The following is an 18,854-nucleotide window of genomic DNA, read 5'->3' on the forward strand; positions in this document are numbered from 1 at the left end:
ATTTGTAAAAGTATTTGTAAATACTTGGGATCGGCGATGTATTTTGAATAGAATACAAATACTTTGAATTCAAAATAAGAAAATACAAATACAAATACCCCCGAAAATGTATTACGTATTTTCAAATACAAATACTTTGTATTTGGCCCCATGTCTGGTTATTGTTACATGACTTCACTTAAGCTAGTGTGGGGTATAATGGCCTTAAAATGAGGTGTGGAAAAGCATAGTTGTGTTGCATTGGTTTCGTCCAGCAGCAAAAGTATTTCTGGCACAGACTGGCAAGAACTGGTCTAAAGATCCAGTGCAGAGTGTGTATGATGTTCAAAGAATGCTTTTTGCACTTCCTGGAAATAGCAGTGGCTGAAGCTATGTGAAGGAATTCTGTTCTTACAGGGGGGCCAGACTCAAAAATGTCAATTCATGATAATACATATTTTATAATGTGCAGCACAAGTGATGGCATGACTCAGATCGGGCAACAGAAGACATAACTCAGTATTTGTGTATATATATATATATATATTATATTTCCACTATCTGACCTATTAATGTTGGCCAATATTGGACGGATACTCATCCAAAACAATGGAACAGTGCACCCCTAGTAACAACCCATACTTAGACACAAAACCAAAAACAACATACTCCAACATAACAGAAAAAGAACCTGCTCATTCAACCACCTTGGTCTGTGTGTGTGTTTAAGAACGCAGATTGCACCAGAGTGTAAAAGTAACAGTTTTTACTTACTGTTAACCAGTGCTGCAATTGATGTTTCTGGTCTGGATGCGTCCTTCCTTACTCTTCCATTTATTCCATTCAGCACAGCAGACAGTGAACAATCTTCACACATAGGAGTGAAGGGAACAGATGCTAATAACTTTGCCAGAAGGTCTCACTTTTCAGTGCTCCCTCTCAATATCAGCCAGCCAGAACTTGGTGCATTCTGGCTTCAAGGTGAGGACAGGTGCCATCAGTAGTTGATGTTATGTTATACCCACAACATCATGTCCATGACTAATTGGATGAATTCTTCGGGCCTCTTTTACCCCCGGTCACCCTGGTTTGTGCTGATATTTCCTCACCATATAAAACAGCAATGTACCGGCTGACACACCCCAAATTCATCTGCACCACACGTTATACACCAGCCTACAAGACAGCGCCCTCTGACTTCATCTGAGAAACTGAACCAGTTTTTTCATCAGCTGTAGTTCCATTTAGTAATACCCTAAAAACAAGATTATCTCTTTGTACTGTATTTACTGACAAGCAGCGGTGGGAACTGTTGTCCTCCACACTCAGGCTTTGGAAATGAAAGGAAAATGACAAAAAAAAAAAGCTTCACATTAACTTCAGCCACACCTGCTCCTAATTTCCATCACTGTAGCATTAGTTGGAGGAGAATATTGAACTTTTTGTTTGAGTTTCCGTAAATTTTCAGTAAAACATAAGTTTCTCAGTCTAAAAAAAAACACATCAGCAGTGGCACCATTTAACTTCAGATTGGTCTCACCGAGGCTTGGAGGACTCGCTGGCTTGGTGAGGTTGAGGCTGTGCTGAGGGAGCCCTGTCCCGGGCCCGGCCCCTGACTTTTGTGTATGAGGAGGAGGTGAGGAGGCGATGGAGGCCTGCGAGCCAGTCCTTTGCTGCCCTGGTTCTCCAACTTCGACGGTCATTCTCTGCTTCAGCTTCTCAATCTCCAGCCTGCAGATGCAAGAGATGCTTTCTGTGATTCCATTTGACCAACACAAATGATCATCCTCTTACAAAACGGACACTGAACTGTGACCTTTTGAAAAATAACCGTTTTTGACCTTTTTTTTTTCACATTTATTTTTGTGTGAGTGCAGACCTGCATGCGGTTCATGGCCTCTCTGAGCTGGTCCAGCTGATGAGCCGAGCTGAGAGCCTCCAGGCGGATATCCGTCAGCTTCATCTCCTTCTCCTGAGTTCGCTGCGCAACTGCATCACCGTCTCCGCCTCACTGTCTAAACACTCCGACAGCCTGAGCACAAAAACACACACACAGAAACATCCAAAATCTCAAGTATATTCAGGAATGTCCTTGTAACTTTTTGAAAATTTAGATGTTGCAGATCTGGCAGGGTTCCTGTCTTCACATGCCCACATGTACTTACAGCGTGTTGGAGTGCGTGTTCCTGAGCATGTTGCTGGCGGAGGTGGTGCCGTTGTGTGACAGCTTGGGGGACGACGGCAGGAGGAGGGAGTCGGTCATCTCCTCGATGTCAGAGTGCGAAGACGCTGATTCGGAGACTTCTTCTTGCTGAATGCTGCTTGAAGGAGCTTCGCAGCTGCAGAGAGGAGAAAAAAAAAGAAGAAAGAACGTCAGGAGGCAGTCATCCTCCAATCAAAAGGCAAGTGGGAGAAGACGAAGGAGTGCACCGGGTGAAGGAGAAAAAAAAAGCTGCAAAAAGTGCAATAGACTCACACAGAAAAGGGAATTCTGGGTAGACTGTCTTATGACTTGAGGTTCGGCCACAAACGCAAACCCTGAGCTTTGGCTTCATGTCTTCACTGTAGAAAGAATCATTGTGAACAGGGCTCATTGTTTTTGGTAACAGGTTTAAGAAAAGTGAAACTCCTAGAATAAAGGTCTTGTGACTATATGATTCATAGTTTTGTTCAAAATGTTTTTTTAATAATTTGGTTGCTTTGTGTGAGAACGGAACATTATGAAGATAATACAAGAGCAAGGTCAACACAGTCAAGTAAGCCAGAAATGGAAACGTGTATCATTAAACAATATGACCTGTACAGTCTGGAGAGTAGTTGGTGAGAGAAAAACGGAAGATAGTTTTTAAAAACAGAAACTAATATACTTTTGCCTCATTAAAAATGCATCATATGCAGATAATATTACAAAAATTCAGGCACTTTAGACACTACTATTTAGATCTTAATTAGACACCAATCGAATTCAAACATTTTATAATTTATTATATTTTGCCTGCATTTAAAATCAAATTTTCCTATTTAAAAAAAAAACCTGTTTAAAAGCCAGAATACGACTTACTGGAAACAACTGCTGTCTTGAAGTTTATTGCATAACATAACACGTTTGGATTAAAAACAGTCTGTGTCATGGTCTCATTTGTGTCGTGGCATCTTCTTTCTTTGATTATTTTTTTTTCCAATTTATACCGTGGTCTGGACCTTGTGGGGTCACAGCCTTGGCCTTGCCTCAAGGGTTCTTGTCCTTGACTACTACACTGCATTGTACAGTCGTCTGATGCATAATGTTATTAATCATTAATTTTTTATTTTTAACATTAATTTTTTCCTAAACATTCTACTGACAACCCCACCAATAATGACAAACATCAAAAGTTTTTTGTTTTTTTTTACACAATTTATATATATATATATAAAATTAAGAAATCACATGTATAATACACACCCTTTGCTCAATACACATACAGCCTCAAGTCTTCTTGATATGATGCCACAAGCTTGGTGCCCCTATCTTTGGCAGTTTTGATCATTCGTCTTGCAGCACCTCTCAAGCCCATCAGGTTGGATGGGGAGCGTCGATGCACAGCCATTTTCAGATCTCCCAGAGATGTTCAATCAGATTCAGGTCTGGTCTCTGGCGGGGCCAATTAAGGGCATTCACAGAGTGTCCTGAAGCCACTCTTTTGATATCTTGGCTGTGATGCTTAAAGTCATTGTCCTGCTGGACAGATGTACCATCGCACCAGTCTGAGGTCAAGAGCAATCTGGAGCAGGTTTTCATCGAATGTCTCTGTACATTGCTGCATTCAATCTTTCCCCTCAATCTTGAATAGTCTCCCAGTTCCTGCCACTGAAAAACATACCCACAGCATGATGCTGCCACCACCATGCCTCACTGGAAGGATGGTACCTGGTTCCCTCCGAACATTGACGCCTGGCATTTACACAAAAGAGTTTCAATCTTTGTCTCATCAGACAGAGAATTTTGTTTCTCCTGGTCTGAGAGTCCTTCAGGTGCCTTTTTTCAAACTCCAGGTGGGCTACCATATGTCTTTTACTAAGGAGTGGTTTCCGTCTGGACATTATCATACAGGCCTGATTGGTGGATTGCTGCAGAGATGGTTGTCCTTCTGGAAGGTCTTCTCTCTTCACAGAGGAATGCTGGAGCTCTGACAGAGTGACCATCGGGTTCTTGGTCACCTCCCTGACTAAGGCCCTTCACCCCTGATCACTCAGTTTAGAAGGGCCGCCAGCTCTAAGATGAGTCCTGGTGGATCTGAACTTCTTCCAGTTATGGATGATGGAGGCCACTGTGCTCACTGAGACCTTCAAAGCAGCAGAAATGTTTCTGTGCCCTTCCCCAGACAATCCTGTCTCAGAGGTCTACAGACAATTCCTTTGACTTCATGCTTGATTTGTGCTCTGACTGTCAACTGTGGGACCTTATACGCAGACAGGTGTGTGTCTTTCCAACTCATGTCCAATCAACTGAATTTGCCCCAGGTGGACTCCAATTAAGCTGTAGAAATAGGGGGTATTGTGTATAGAAATTTGAGGAAAAACATGAATTTTATCCATTTTAGAATAAAGCTGTAACATAACAAATTGTGGGAAAAGTGAAGTGCTGTGAATACTTTCTGGATGCACCGTAAAAGCTTGATATACTTTTTAAAAAACTGAATTCTGGGAATTAAGAAAAAAACAAACAAAACAATGAGCCTTCATCCCATTTGTTTGAATCCTTGTATGTTTCACTTTCTCAAAAGATTCAATACAGTTTGTGTCCGAAGGATAAATCCACCCTGAAATACTCTTGTCTTAATCATCACCACATTATGATCTGACCCATTTACTGCAGTTGTTATTTTAAGAACAACACATTATTGTCTAAATGGATGTGGATGGTGATCTGCCTCATTTACTTTCATTTGATACCCTCTCTAGAGTAATTGCTCTCCATGTTGAGTATCTCATCCTTGTACTGTCTTTGTTTAAATATAAGTGTGGTTGGCATGAAGCTGGAATCTCTGGTGATGGTGGCAGAGAACAGAACACTGGACCACCTGCTGGACAATATGGACGATGCCCTAGTCACCCCCTGCACACCATCATCAGCAACTAGAGGAGCTTCTTCAGCCACAGACTGCTCCTTCCCAAGTGCAGGACCAACAGACTGAAAAACTCCTTTGTCCCTCAGACTATATAACTCTTCACTCAGAGGGAGGAGGAGTAACAGGAAGACAGGGGATGGGAATGAGAGGAACGGTAATAGCCAGTAAATGAGTAGCAAACTGGTATTTATATTTGTATTTACATTTTGCAAATTGCTTTTTACTTTTATGTTTGATACTCTCTGTGCTTCTTACCCTGTGTGTTGCTATACAATGCTGCTGGAACCTCAATTTCCCTGAGGGAGTTTTCCCAAGGGATTAATAAAGTTCTATCTAATCTAATCCAATCTACAATTTGTGATTTCTGTTTTTTTTAAATTTAATTTGCATATCATTAGTTTTTTTTTTTTTTTGGAATTGAGGCTTGTACATCAAAATCTGCTTTTCTTTTTCGAGTTCTTTAGAATAAAATAAAAAAAATGTATTTTAGGGTGGATTTTTGTTTTTTCTTTTGGGAGCTGGCTCAAAGCAGCATAAGAGCGGTTTGGCGGTTAAACAGTCGTGAAAAGGAGACAATGAGGACTACAGGGGCAGCAGAAGGCAGTGAGGGAGAAGGAACTGAGGTTAGTAACCTAGAAAAGGTGCAGGGAGTTAGGCTGCAGTGTTTCTTTGGTCTCACCCACCGTCCTTACCTCATAGACCTGCCACATGGAGCGAAGCGGAGGAAGAGAGAGACAAAACAGCTCATGTTCACATCTGTTTGTGTTAATGTGCCGAGGAGGGACAAAGATTCTGCCACAGGCCATTAGGGGACTCAGGATAAGTTTCCATGAGGTCTTTCATGATGTATTACGAGTGCGGGCGCACACACACACACAAAGGCACAGGCGGGCTGTTTGTTATCACTGGGACCTAAAAGACGACGTGCTACATCAAAGCACAAGGTGGCTCGTCCTAAAATTCAACATCAGCATCGGGGGCCATGTTTGTACTCATCATGTGCACACAAAACAAACACAGGCCACTTTGCAAGGAAATGTTATGACTTTTATACAAGACTTTAGAGAGAGTAGAACGTGTCATTGTGTCAAAATGAAGGCATATTTTTCAAAGAGGGTTTTCAAACCCTTTTTTTTTACATTGTATATAAAAAGATGAATTGTCATCGACAGCCTCCAGGTCAGCAAAGCTAAAGTGGACTCAGCATCACTTTGCACAGAACTTTGTGTCAACACTCTTTCAGCTGTTGTCTGGATGAGCGAGCTCAGACATTTTAGACCACAACTAGAGCATGCTGGGAAATGGAAGAAATGACTCAACCAGCTGGAAATCCAAGCACACCCTTCGGAGTGACGAGGGTTGGGGGCATCGGTTCGTCTCACACACAATGCACGTGGGCAAGTCACCAGAGCACAAACCAGATGTTGGGCGCATATACTAAATGAAGCGAGGCTCATCACGTGGGTTTACAGAGGACCCGAATCTAAGACAAGTTAATTTGGATATATAGTTTGGTGATGTTAATCATGAATTCTACTATATTTTACTGTAAGAGAGAGAAGAGAAGAAGAAGTAAGTCATTTGTTGATGCTGAGGTCTGGTGCAGGTGCTTATCTCCGGAGTCCGTAATGAAGATGAAGATGAGAGTCTATAACTCTCCCTGGATGGGATACCAGTCTGAGGCAGGTTACTTCCCAGCCAAGGCTGTACCCAATTACAGATAAGTGGACTGAGATAATCCAGATTGTCTTAGCCATGGCCATGGAAAGGTACCATGAGCAGGATTCGAACCTAGGGCCTTGCCCACCAACACCAGTCCATTGCAAGTTACTTTGCCAGCCAAGGTTGGCACCCATTCACAGCTGGGTGGACTGGGATGAAGCAGGTTAATGTCTTGTTCAAGGTAACAAAGAATGGAGGGGGACATTTTTCATGATATGATCCGTTTATCTGTTGTGAGGGAGGTGGAGCCTATCCCAGGATGCACAGGGCAGAGACAGAACCCACTGTGGACAGATCACCAGTCTGCTACACTGCTAACAAATACCAGCCAACAATCGCGCCTACATTGTCATCATCAGGTGGCCAAATCTGCACATTTTTGGACTGTGGCAAGAAGAATGATTACAATTTCAATTTATTTTCATTTATATAGCGCCAAATCATAACAAAGTTGCCTCAAGGTCTAACCTAACCAACCCCTAGAGCAGGGGTGGGCAACTTGTTCCAGAAAGGGCCAAGAGGGTGCAGGTTTTCTTTGCAGTCACTGATTCCACCAGGTGATTTCACTGATTAACTGATTCCATCTGCTCAAAGTGATATTAATCAGTGAACAGAGCAAACACACAGGCAACAGTGGTAAGAAAAAAGCTCCCTCTGATGATTTGAGGAAGAAACCTCCAGCAGACCAGACTCAAAGGAGTGACCCTCTGCTTGGGCCATGCTACCGATACAATAGACAATACAGGAAATTATGCAGGAGATTTTGGGAGTCCATGCTGGTGCACAAGAGGGAAGGCCTGCAGAGGAAAACACCCTGAAAAGTAATACAAAACTTGTTAAAAAATAAAAAAATAGGCTTGATGCAACTTTGCATCCAATTTTCAAAAGAATAACCGTAAGAGGACAAGTAATGATAATGGAATATACATCAAGTCCAGACCTACATCAAATCCCATCAGACCTCTATCATGAACTCTATCATGAGAGAGCTGCAGCGGGAAATCAGCTGAGGTGAGCCAAGATGTAACTCTGCGTATTAGAATGTCGTGAGGGAGTTGCTTTAATATCTTGCACGGTTGATAACAGCATCAGCTTTAATTAAGAAACACTTCTCTGCTTTTAACTGCAGAGCTGCATTTGCTGGGGAGCAATTAATAGCCACCATAAGACTCCTTAAAGTTCCGCAAACATGTTTTTCCAACTTGCCACAAACTAAAGGACTTGTTCATGTAGTCACATGACTTTGTCAAAGTCTTGTTACTTTTGACACAATGTGGAATTTCCATATGTAAAACAGTAAAGCTCAGAGTGGATTAACAGTGGAATTTGAGACTTTCACACATACACACTGATAAACTCAGTGTTTGATACGTTGGGATGTGAGAACAGGTTGATATAAATTAATATTCATGACGTGTTTATGTTGAGCATTTCTGAATAATTCTAGAGGTGTTGAAAGCGTGAAACGAGGTTCATCCCTGTCTGCCTGACTTGACTGTGCTAATGCTATTTTTGCAAATATGTTGCACAAACCAACATTTAGTTCACAACTTTATAAAAGGACGACCCCAGACACTGATTAACACAAATGGCTAATACAACACTGCATCAGTCTACAGGACAACAAACAGACACATAATCCGTACATCATCATCTTGGACTCGCCTTCCAGTGCACAGTATAGTCTTTGGACAACAAAGAAACAAAGAAATATGTTGGTACCGGTATATAAATGCAATAGTGTATAAGTATTAGTACAAATAAAACTGAGGAGGTTATGAGAAGACAGTATGTCGTAAACACTGAATTGGTGATTTGTAGAGATCAAAAGATATACAGATATGTAACTGGGATAAATTGTTTTGAGACTTCTATATAGGTTATATATAAAAGCCTTCCAGTGATTGTATTTCGGCATGAAACAGGCCAGAAATACATGTTGAAATATATTTAAAAAAATTTAAATGCTGCTTAAAATTTTGTATGACGAATGTGCAGTTTAAATTAACTTAAATCCTTTGCTTTAGAGTCCATGAGAAATTAAGGTCTTCCCAAATTTCAGTTCTGTGAATGCTGTTGAATTGTCAAGGTTTACACGTAAATGGTTTTGTCTTAAAAGTGATGAATCACCATCTGTAAATTAATGTTTTTCATTGGTGTTATTTTTTCTTATATGCCTTTGGTATCTGTGTACAGTTACATGTAACAAGTATTTCCACTAGCAATTAATTAATTGCTAGTAATTAAATGACACGCCTGTTAATATGTTTCTAAACATCACCTCAGATCATCACAACTAAACTTGTTTAAATAACTAACAAAAATAATACCACATTTGATGATAGAAATTGGGGTTATAGACAGAAAACTATTCAGTACAGAGAAAAATGCAAAAATACACAATATCTAAGTTCCAAAAGGCTAATTACACTTCACTTTGTATGCAGATGACATATCACTCATCATAGGTCACAGTGCCATCTCTCATTTATACATTTCACAGCTAGTTTTACTTTATTGCTTGTAAATAAAACTGTTTATAGAATTCTGAAATACTACTGAAAAGAATGTTATACATAACCTAGGTGTCAAAATTAAAAAGCTTGTTTTTTTAACAAATTTTTAGCCCATTTTCATCAAAAATCTTTTTTCTAAATCACCCAATCAGTGTTTTCTGAGTGGTAACAGCACATCATACAAATACCCTGAGTGTATTCACCTTTTCCCCAGTAAAAGATGCCTACAGAGGACAAACACAAAGATGTAAGACAGACACAAATAAATTAACAGAGACAGGGTCAAGAAACTAGCAAGAGCCCAATATGAATGTCACAACTGTCCAGATGCTTTACCCAGTTCTTCTTGTTTTCTTCTTGCTCTTTGCATCAGTGTCCATGTTGGAGCCCACACTGGAGTGGCTGGTTGCGCTGGCGACGCTGCTGACGCTGTCGGAGGAGTGCTGCCTTCTGATTCGCAGATCCGGTTGTTGTTGCTGTGGACTTCCATTACTGCCAACTAAAAAGACACAAATATTCCATATTTGCATTTTATTCATTTATTTGTCACTTTGTTTGTCTATCTGACCTTCTGACCCCTTGGTGTAAGTTTTTACCCTCATGTGATTTTTGGTTATTGGTGGTTATGATAACGAGATCTGAGCTAATTTTGTTACACCAAGGGCCCAACCAACAGTTAATTATCACTTTCTTTGGTTTGGTTTAGATCATGATGGAGATCGAGATGGGGTACATTATTCATCCTTGGCAGTGAGTACTGGTCCAATCTGTTTGATTAAAAAATACATCATTGACATATGTGACATATAGGTTTATGTCATTTGTGTTTTTGAGACTGAAAAAAAAAGTTTCTAAAACCATGTTCCAAAAAGAGAAAAAAGTAACAAAACTCCTTAAGCTATGATAACAGAATTATATCAACATACACAGTATATTCCAATATTAAATAATTTAATGGCTTAGAGGAAGGCCAGTGTTTTACTGCAGTCAGGACTGCAGCTGCAGGTATCTGTGGAATCTTCTTTAAGCGGGTGTAGATGCTGTTGTCCTGCCTTTGCATGCAATCACTGCTGTCATCTGAGTGACATTTATTATTCCGAGTGAATGAAACAAAGGTCTTTTTGTACAGTATCTATGTGGAACGGCGTGGAATGTGATAACTGCAGGGGTATTATGTGGCGTTACGGTGCCAGGTAAGTACTTACAAGGGTCATTCTCAGTCAGATTCAATGCCAGCTGCTTGCTGCTCAGTGACCGCACAGTTTAGTTTCACACCCGCTCAACAACTGATCGCATACCAGCTCTGCAGGTACTCACTGAAGGCCAGCATGAATTTCAGTGGTGCTTCTTGCAGCTCCGTTAATGTGCCAAAGCATTTGATTTGACTGATCGGACTGCTCTTGGGACATCTTGAGAATTTGTAGCCAGCCTGTTCCGTGAGTGCTGTGTGAAATAGAGTTAGACTCTGTGGCTTCCCAGTTCATTCTGGAGCTCATCAGGGATGTGTTCTGGTTCCTTTTCTGTTCAATATTTGCATGAACTGAGTGTACCATGACCTAGACACCTTGGCAATGGTTCACTCACCTCAACTTTGCAGGAGATGCTGTGATCTTTGTGGAATCAAATCAAATCAATTTTATTTATATAGCGCCAAATCACAACAAACAGTTGCCCCAAGGCGGCTTATATTGTAAGCCAAGGCCATACAATAATTACGGAAAAACCCCAACGGTCAAAACGACCCCCTGTGAGCAAGCACTTGGCAACAGCGGGAAGGAAAAACTCCCTTTTAACAGGAAGAAACCTCCAGCAGAACCAGGCTCAGGGAGGGGCAGTCTTCTGCTGGGACTGGTTGGGGCTGAGGGAGAGAACCAGGAAAAAGACATGCTGTGGAGGGGAGCAGAGATCAATCACTAATGATTAAATGCAGAGTGGTGCATACAGAGCAAAAAGAGAAAGAAACACTCAGTGCATCATGGGAACCCCCCAGCAGTCTAAGTCTATAGCAGCATAACTAAGGGATGGTTCAGGGTCACTGATCCAGCCCTAACTATAAGCTTTAGCAAAAAGGAAAGTTTTAAGCCTAATCTTAAAAGTAGAGAGGGTGTCTGTCTCCCTGATCTGAATTGGGAGCTGGTTCCACAGGAGAGGAGCCTGAAAGCTGAAGGCTCTGCCTCCCATTCTACTCTTACAAACCCTAGGAACTACAAGTAAGCCTGCAGTCTGAGAGCGAAGCGCTCTATTGGGGTGATATGGTACTATGAGGTCCCTAAGATAAGATGGGACCTGATTATTCAAAACCTTATAAGTAAGAAGAAGAATTTTAAATTCTATTCTAGAATTAACAGGAAGCCAATGAGAGAGACCACTATGGGTGAGATATGCTCTCTCCTTCTAGTCCCTGTCAGTACTCTAGCTGCAGCATTTTGAATTAACTGAAGGCTTTTCAGGGAACTTTTAGGACAACCTGATAATAATGAATTACAATAGTCCAGCCTAGAGGAAATAAATGCATGAATTAGTTTTTCAGCATCACTCTGAGACAAGACCTTTCTAATTTTATAGATATTGCGCAAATGCAAAAAAGCAGTCCTACATATTTGTTTAATATGCGCATTGAATGACATATCCTGATCAAAAATGACTCCAAGATTTCTCACAGTATTACTAGAGGTCAGGGTAATGCCATCCAGAGTAAGGATCTGGTTAGACACCATGTTTCTAAGATTTGTGGGGCCAAGTACAATAACTTCAGTTTTATCTGAGTTTAAAAGCAGGAAATTAGAGGTCATCCATGTCTTTATGTCTGTAAGACAATCCTGCAGTTTAGCTAATTGGTGTGTGTCCTCTGGCTTCATGGATAGATAAAGCTGGGTATCATCTGTGTAACAATGAAAATTTAAGCAATGCCGTCTAATAATACTGCCTAAGGGAAGCATGTATAAAGTGAATAAAATTGGTCCTAGCACAGAACCTTGTGGAACTCCATAATTAACCTTAGTCTGTGAAGAAGATTCCCCATTTACATGAACAAATTGTAATCTATTAGATAAATATGATTCAAACCACCGCAGTGCAGTGCCTTTAATACCTATGGCATGCTCTAATCTCTGTAATAAAATTTTATGGTCAACAGTATCAAAAGCAGCACTGAGGTCTAACAGAACAAGCTCAGAGATGAGTCCACTGTCAGTGGATGATGTGGGTGGAGCTAATTGTTTTTAAAGAATGCACTACTACACCGTTTTTGTTTATGTTAGCTTGTTGAAAAAATGGAAGAAGATGTAGTAAATTTGATACAGGCCCTGAGGTCCATCGAGGGGGTGCTCATTTAGTGTGAAGTGGATCAGGATGAGAGTTCCACCTGGGCAGGATGCCAGTCCATCACCAAAAGTGGAATGACTCCTTTAATTCTGTCAATATGTCTCGGATCCACATTCACTTGAAAAAAGTTGATAATTAGTCCAACTAACAATTTAACCAACAAAAGGAGCAAAAACTGAAATGAAATGTAAAGGCACAAGAACAACAAGAACTCAACATAAGGTGCCACAATGTGAGTAGCTGTACCTGTGCAGTCTCCTTTGGGTGTGAGCTCGGGGGTGTTGATGACTCCGTTGATGGCGGCCTGAGCAACGGCGTTTTGTTTCTTCAGCAGCTCTATGGTCTTTCTCAGCTCGTTCAGCTCAGAGTCCTGGGTAGAGAAGAAAAACAGACAGTTAATTCAATGTGACCGTTAATTCAATAACAAAGGAAGCGGGTAACCCAACAAGCTTTTTGCTTCACCTTCTGCTCTGCTGTCAGGGTGAGACTCTTCAGTCTGATGGTCATGTTGCCCAAACTCTGCTCAAAAGCTGCAACGAGGTGAGCCTGCACACATAAGAAATGTTTAAGCTGCATACAGTTTTCAACATGAATGATGTGTTACATCTCAAATCATCTCATCAGATCTGAAAGGCAGAAAAACAAAAAATAGACTAAACAAAATCTTGCAGTGAGATATTCTTACTGCCAAAATTCAAATATTAAATCAAGTGTAAAATGGTTATTTAAAATAAGTGAAATAAGAAAATGGCCTGCTTTCCATTGTCCTTATTTTGAAATAAAAGAAAAAGGAAATAAATAAATAAATAAAAATTTAAAAATATAGAATTATTTTTGTAATGCAAGAGACACATCGGTTAGGCGTCAGTCTTTGGTTTTAAAACAGAAAATGAAAATGGAAATTATGTCATCAGCTACGTATTTTCACTTTTTCTTCATTTTATCAACAACCATTTGGTTGTTAAAAAATAACAAAAGCTGCTAAAATTCTATTCTGCTTTTGTATTTTGATCCGGGTATTTTATGCTGAAAGAGGAAATTGAAATTGAAAGGCCTCACCTCTTCAAAATTTTTTAAATGATTTTAGAAAAGGGTTTTCTTATGCAAATGATAATTTTATCTTTTATGATTCACAAGGTTATATTGCCAGTATGATCAGAATCACCTTGTATGGAAATGATTTGTGATTTTTGACCAGTGTGGGTTAAAATACAGCAACAGCACACCACAACAAACAAATGGTCCAAGTAGGCGTGAGTCTTCTGACTAATAGTCGCACAAATTGCCATAGCAAATTTACCAACACATCTACCACCATTCTAAATCATTTAATTTTGAGATTTAATAGTGGAAAATAAGTACATTAAAGTGTCATTTGCAGTTTGAAATAATGAGTGGAATGAACAATGTGCTGCCTGTATCTTTGGACCTCTAGTAAGATTATTTTCCCATCTGAAACAAACTAGAAGTACACTCTAAAAAATTAACCACTGTCTCAATGAGAAAAAGTGATGTAACAATTTGCATAGATTTTTTAAAGTCATTTCAACTTAACTAAAGTTAATTCAACTTAATTAGAGACGTCTTGTGACATTAACTCAGTTGAAAGCTGAAACTAAGTTGAAATAACTTAAAAAATCTATGCAAATTGTTACATCAATTTTTCTGGTTGAGACAGTGGTTCCTTTTTTAGAGTGTATATTACTCTCATGTCACGAATGTAACTTTGATTTCCCCCTGTAGCTTACCCACATCAAATATATATATATATATATATATATAATATATATATATATATATATATATACACATACACACACACACCGAGGTCTATTAGAAAAGTATCCGATTATTATTTTTTTAAAAGCCATATGGATTTGAATCACGTGTGATTACAGACATGCTTGAACCCTCGTGGGCATGCGAGAGTTTTTTCACACCTGTCGGTTACGTCATTCGCCTGTGGGCAGTCTTTGAGTGAGGAGTCGCCCACCCTCTCGTCGTTTTTTTCATTGTTTAGGAATGGCTCAGAGACTGCTGCTTTGTTTGATCAAAATTTTTTCAAAAACTGTAAGGCAACTGAGTGGACACCATTCGATAAATTCGGCTGGTTTTCGGTAAAAATTTTAACGGCTGATGAGAGATTTTGGTCTGTTAGTGTCGCTTTAAGGACGGCCCACGGCGCCTGACGGCGATCTGCGCTCCGAGGCGGTGGCGTCTCGCTGTTTCAAGCTGAAAACTTCCACATTTCAGGCTCTGTTCACCCAGGTCGTCGTTAGAGAACAGAGAAGTTTCAGAAGAGGTTGGCATGAGGAGTTTATGCGGACATTCCACTGTTAAAGGAGATTTTGTAATGAAAGAACGTGCGGGCAGATTCGCATGTCGGGCCGGACCCGACCGCGGGGGGTCGCGACAGGAAACACACCTCCATTGGAAACCTTAATGGCCCAGCTGTTAAACAATTTCTCAGATACTCACTTGTTGAAAGCCATCAAAAGCCGCCTGAATTTTACAAATGGTTTTCAACACAGAGGTGTTTTTCCTGTCGCGGCGCAGATGGATTTGCGTCATCGTCACGGAACCGACTCGGCGAATTTGCCCGCATGTTCTTTCATTACAAAATCTCTTTTAACAGTGGAATGTCCACATAAACTCCTCATGCCAACTTCTTCTGAAACTTCTCTGTTCTTTGACGACGTCCTGGGTGAACAGAGCCTTAAATTAGGATGTTTTCAGGTCGAAACAGCCAGAGGGACGCCACCTCCGACCGCGCCGCGCCAATCCGCTTTGTGAGCTGCCCTTAAAGTGAAAGAAACTCCACAATCTCTCATCAGCCGTTAAACTTTTCACCGAGAACCAGCTGAATTTCTCAAATAGTGTCCACTTGGATATCCCTCACAGGTCATGAAAAAATTTTGATAAAGCAACACGCGCCGTCTCCAGCAGCGTCTCAGACAAAGGATTTCAGCCGAGAGAGCTGGACCAGCGCTCACTCAAAGCCTGCCCACAGGCGGATGACGTCACTGACACGCGTGAAAAAACTCACACATGCGCACGAGGGTTCAAGCATGTCTGGTGTAATCGCACGTGATTCAAATCCATATAGTTTTTTTTTTATATAAAACTGCCGGTTAGTTTTCTAATAAACCTCGTATAAGCCCTTCAAAATGAATCAAGTTACAAATATTTCCCTTCATAATTTTGTGTCACACTTCAGTTCTATCATATCAGGGCATGTAAGGTTATAACTGTATAACCGATTTTACTCCATCTGGCCAAATAAATAAAGAACCCTGTCATGCAGGCCTGACCAACCAACCTACTGTATTTTACAATTCATGAGCATCACAACTCCAGCGTCTCAGCCCAAATATCATGATTTATGAGTCATGATTTAAAAATATTATATATATACACCACATCACATTTACACCAGCATTACTCTGAGCTCACAAGGTCATATGTTTGTGCACAAGATATAAAACCTGCACGAGAGCATTGGGGGAACTTTACTCATCCACGGCCAAGATTGGAACTTTTTAAATTCATGTCACATTCTATATCCACACTTAAACACACACACGGTTCTGGAGGCAAAAACACCGTGTGACCTCGGACTCTGAAATATCAATGACAATAAAAATTCTCCTTGACTGCAGTATGAGAGAAAGGTTTCTTTTAAACCTCTTGTCCAGATGTGTCCACAGTAGGAGGAACCAAGACTTGTCCAGATCTCAGCCGCCTCCACTGATGCCTGCTCCGAGTAGACGGGTAAAGGTTTAAGGGAATCCAGGGTCCCATGGTGCTCCCAGAATAGTGACGGCTGATGGACGTCATAAATTTGAAGACCGCCTGCCCGAAGCTGGCTCAGGGACCAAACAGCTAATGTCAAGTGATGGCAGCGTGTTAGCGACTGAATGAATAATGTCTGTTCCAGAGTTCTGAGCAGACGTTTCCACTGAGCTGTGATAAGCAGCAGAGACCCTGAAAAGAATCCCAGTAAACAGACTGCTGGATCTGAGAAGACATCAACACTGTTGACACAAATGCAATGACCCTGGAGCTAAAACCCAAACATGACCATCTCATCCTGAAACAAAAATCCAACCGTACCCAAGAAATCCTGCAAAAATTAGGTTCCCACTCAGCAAGATCAGATTGGAACAAGATCCCAAGCAGAAGCCAAATTCTTATGTTCACACATTTCAAGTGTACATCAGGAATTCTCTGAGACGGCTGAAAGGTTCAACGTAAATCGCACACAAAGGAAACAAACAAACATTTTTCTTTTGAAAGTTATAAAAGTCCTCATAGCAAGAAAATAGCAAAACAACAGTAAAATACACCATTCACCCAGATATCCCAGTCTGAGTCACCCCTGAAAATGACATATTCAAACATCTTTCATCTGAGAAAATGACCTTTATTCATTGTATGTTGATCATCTGACCTCCAGCTGCAGCCCATACCTGTGTTGCCTTTACCCATTATCAAAATAATTCGTTGAATTAAATATTCTTACCATTGCACAAATGAAAGAAAAAAATCATTGTTTGTTTTATATAACACCTATAATAGATCCTTGTCATGTGATATTTGATGTACTTACATTTTGGTGTGCGTCACTGGTACTTTGAGGTCAAGAGGTTCCAAACAGTCCAACACAAACTTTAAATAACAATCCAATCCAAAATTGTTTGTGTACAGACTGCCGTCTGCTTTCCTCCATCCAGCGAAAATTCATGATTCATACGAAAGCCGTTCTACTTCAGCTGGACATGTCCCAGCGAATAATGTAAATGCCTCCAGATGGCTTTCAGTGTACTGGATTTGTTTTTTGTGTGCGTGTGTTGGAAGAATGAGCACGTCAAAAAGCTCGTTCAAATCGCTGTCTGTCACCAAAACAAACCCCGCCATGTTTATTTTTAAGCTAAGCGCCGTCGCCGTGTCAAGGTAGGTATGGCATGCAATGTATAACACACAGTTAATGAAACGTATGGTGGGTTTTACAACTAAATCTGTATTTGTAAATATGTCATTTTTTCATTTGTAAAAAAAAAGGCAATTTTAAAACTGAAAATTCTGTTTCAGTCCTTCATCATTTTAGTGAATGTGTGGCACACTGCCATGAACACTGCCATTTACTGACCGTATGGCAGTGTTCATGGCAGTGTGCCACACAGTTCATGGCAGTGTGAACAACCATGTGTGTGTCATACCGACCAGCCAACCACTGACGTCAGGAAACTAATGTACCCATAATGCAATTCGGCATGTGTGTCTAAATGCTAAAACTTTCTAAATTAGTGCATGACTTTCAAACTAAAACATATAGCTGATATTTTGGTTTTTTGCAGCCACTGACTCCACCACTGATTAATATCACTCTGAGCAGATGGAATCAGTTAATCAGTGAAATCACCTGGTGGAGTGTAAAACCATATTCATTGGTGAACAACTTGATAACTGATAGCATTTCGTAGTCACAATTCTCTGGGGCTCTGTAGAATATACTGTATGTCAGCACTCACATCAAGAGCATTGGTCCACAGAGAAGAAATGTGTGGAGACCTCTCAGGAGGGGTTTACCTGAAGTTGTGATGAAGCTGCAGGTTGGGGGCAGAAGATGTGGCCTGGCTCATGGTGCCAATGATGAAGGGGCTGGACAGAGAGAGACCAAAAAATAAATAAATAAATAAAATAAAATAAAAAATACATCAATTATTGTCTAGTCAGGTTTATCCGACGTCAGCGGCTGTTGTGATCACTCTGAACTTCTTACCTCCATCAATGAGGTTGTGTTTGTTTCTCAGCTGGATTATACAAAAACTAATTTAGCAATTTTGATTAAACTGGTGGGGCATGGAAGAACACATTAAATTTTGGAACATGTCCAAATCCAGGGGCAGATAAGGACAGTATCGCACTCAGGATTTACATTTAACAATCAGGATCCAAGTCCATGAATTCAGTTAAATCAAATTAAATGAATAATCTCTCGGTCAGAAATTGTATTAAATGTAGTTGCTTTAAAATCTTTAAAAACACTCGTATGTGTTAATTCAATGTTAATTTGGTGAGTGAGACGTGACAACACATTTCAGATTACAAGCCATTTTAACTGTGATTAAACGTCCTCTTTTATTTGTAACACTGACTGATTGTACTTTGATTTTAAAAAAGTTATTGCTGTGTTCCACTC

General features: G+C 40.4%; 1 protein-coding gene across 1 annotated transcript in view; it reads right to left on the reverse strand.

Moving 5' to 3' along the window:
* Positions 1-18,854, reverse strand: part of nav2a (neuron navigator 2a) — a 331,375-nt gene that overhangs the window by 20,658 nt on the left and 291,863 nt on the right. Inside the window, 8 exon segments of the mRNA XM_034163924.1 lie at positions 1,520-1,710; positions 2,145-2,318; positions 9,532-9,552; positions 9,665-9,827; positions 12,899-13,022; positions 13,115-13,198; positions 16,528-16,669; positions 18,242-18,313. Coding sequence (XP_034019815.1) covers positions 1,520-1,710; positions 2,145-2,318; positions 9,532-9,552; positions 9,665-9,827; positions 12,899-13,022; positions 13,115-13,198; positions 16,528-16,669; positions 18,242-18,313 — 971 coding nt within the window.

The sequence above is a fragment of the Thalassophryne amazonica genome, chromosome 2, assembly GCF_902500255.1.
Source record: "Thalassophryne amazonica chromosome 2, fThaAma1.1, whole genome shotgun sequence".
Lineage (NCBI taxonomy): Eukaryota > Metazoa > Chordata > Actinopteri > Batrachoidiformes > Batrachoididae > Thalassophryne > Thalassophryne amazonica.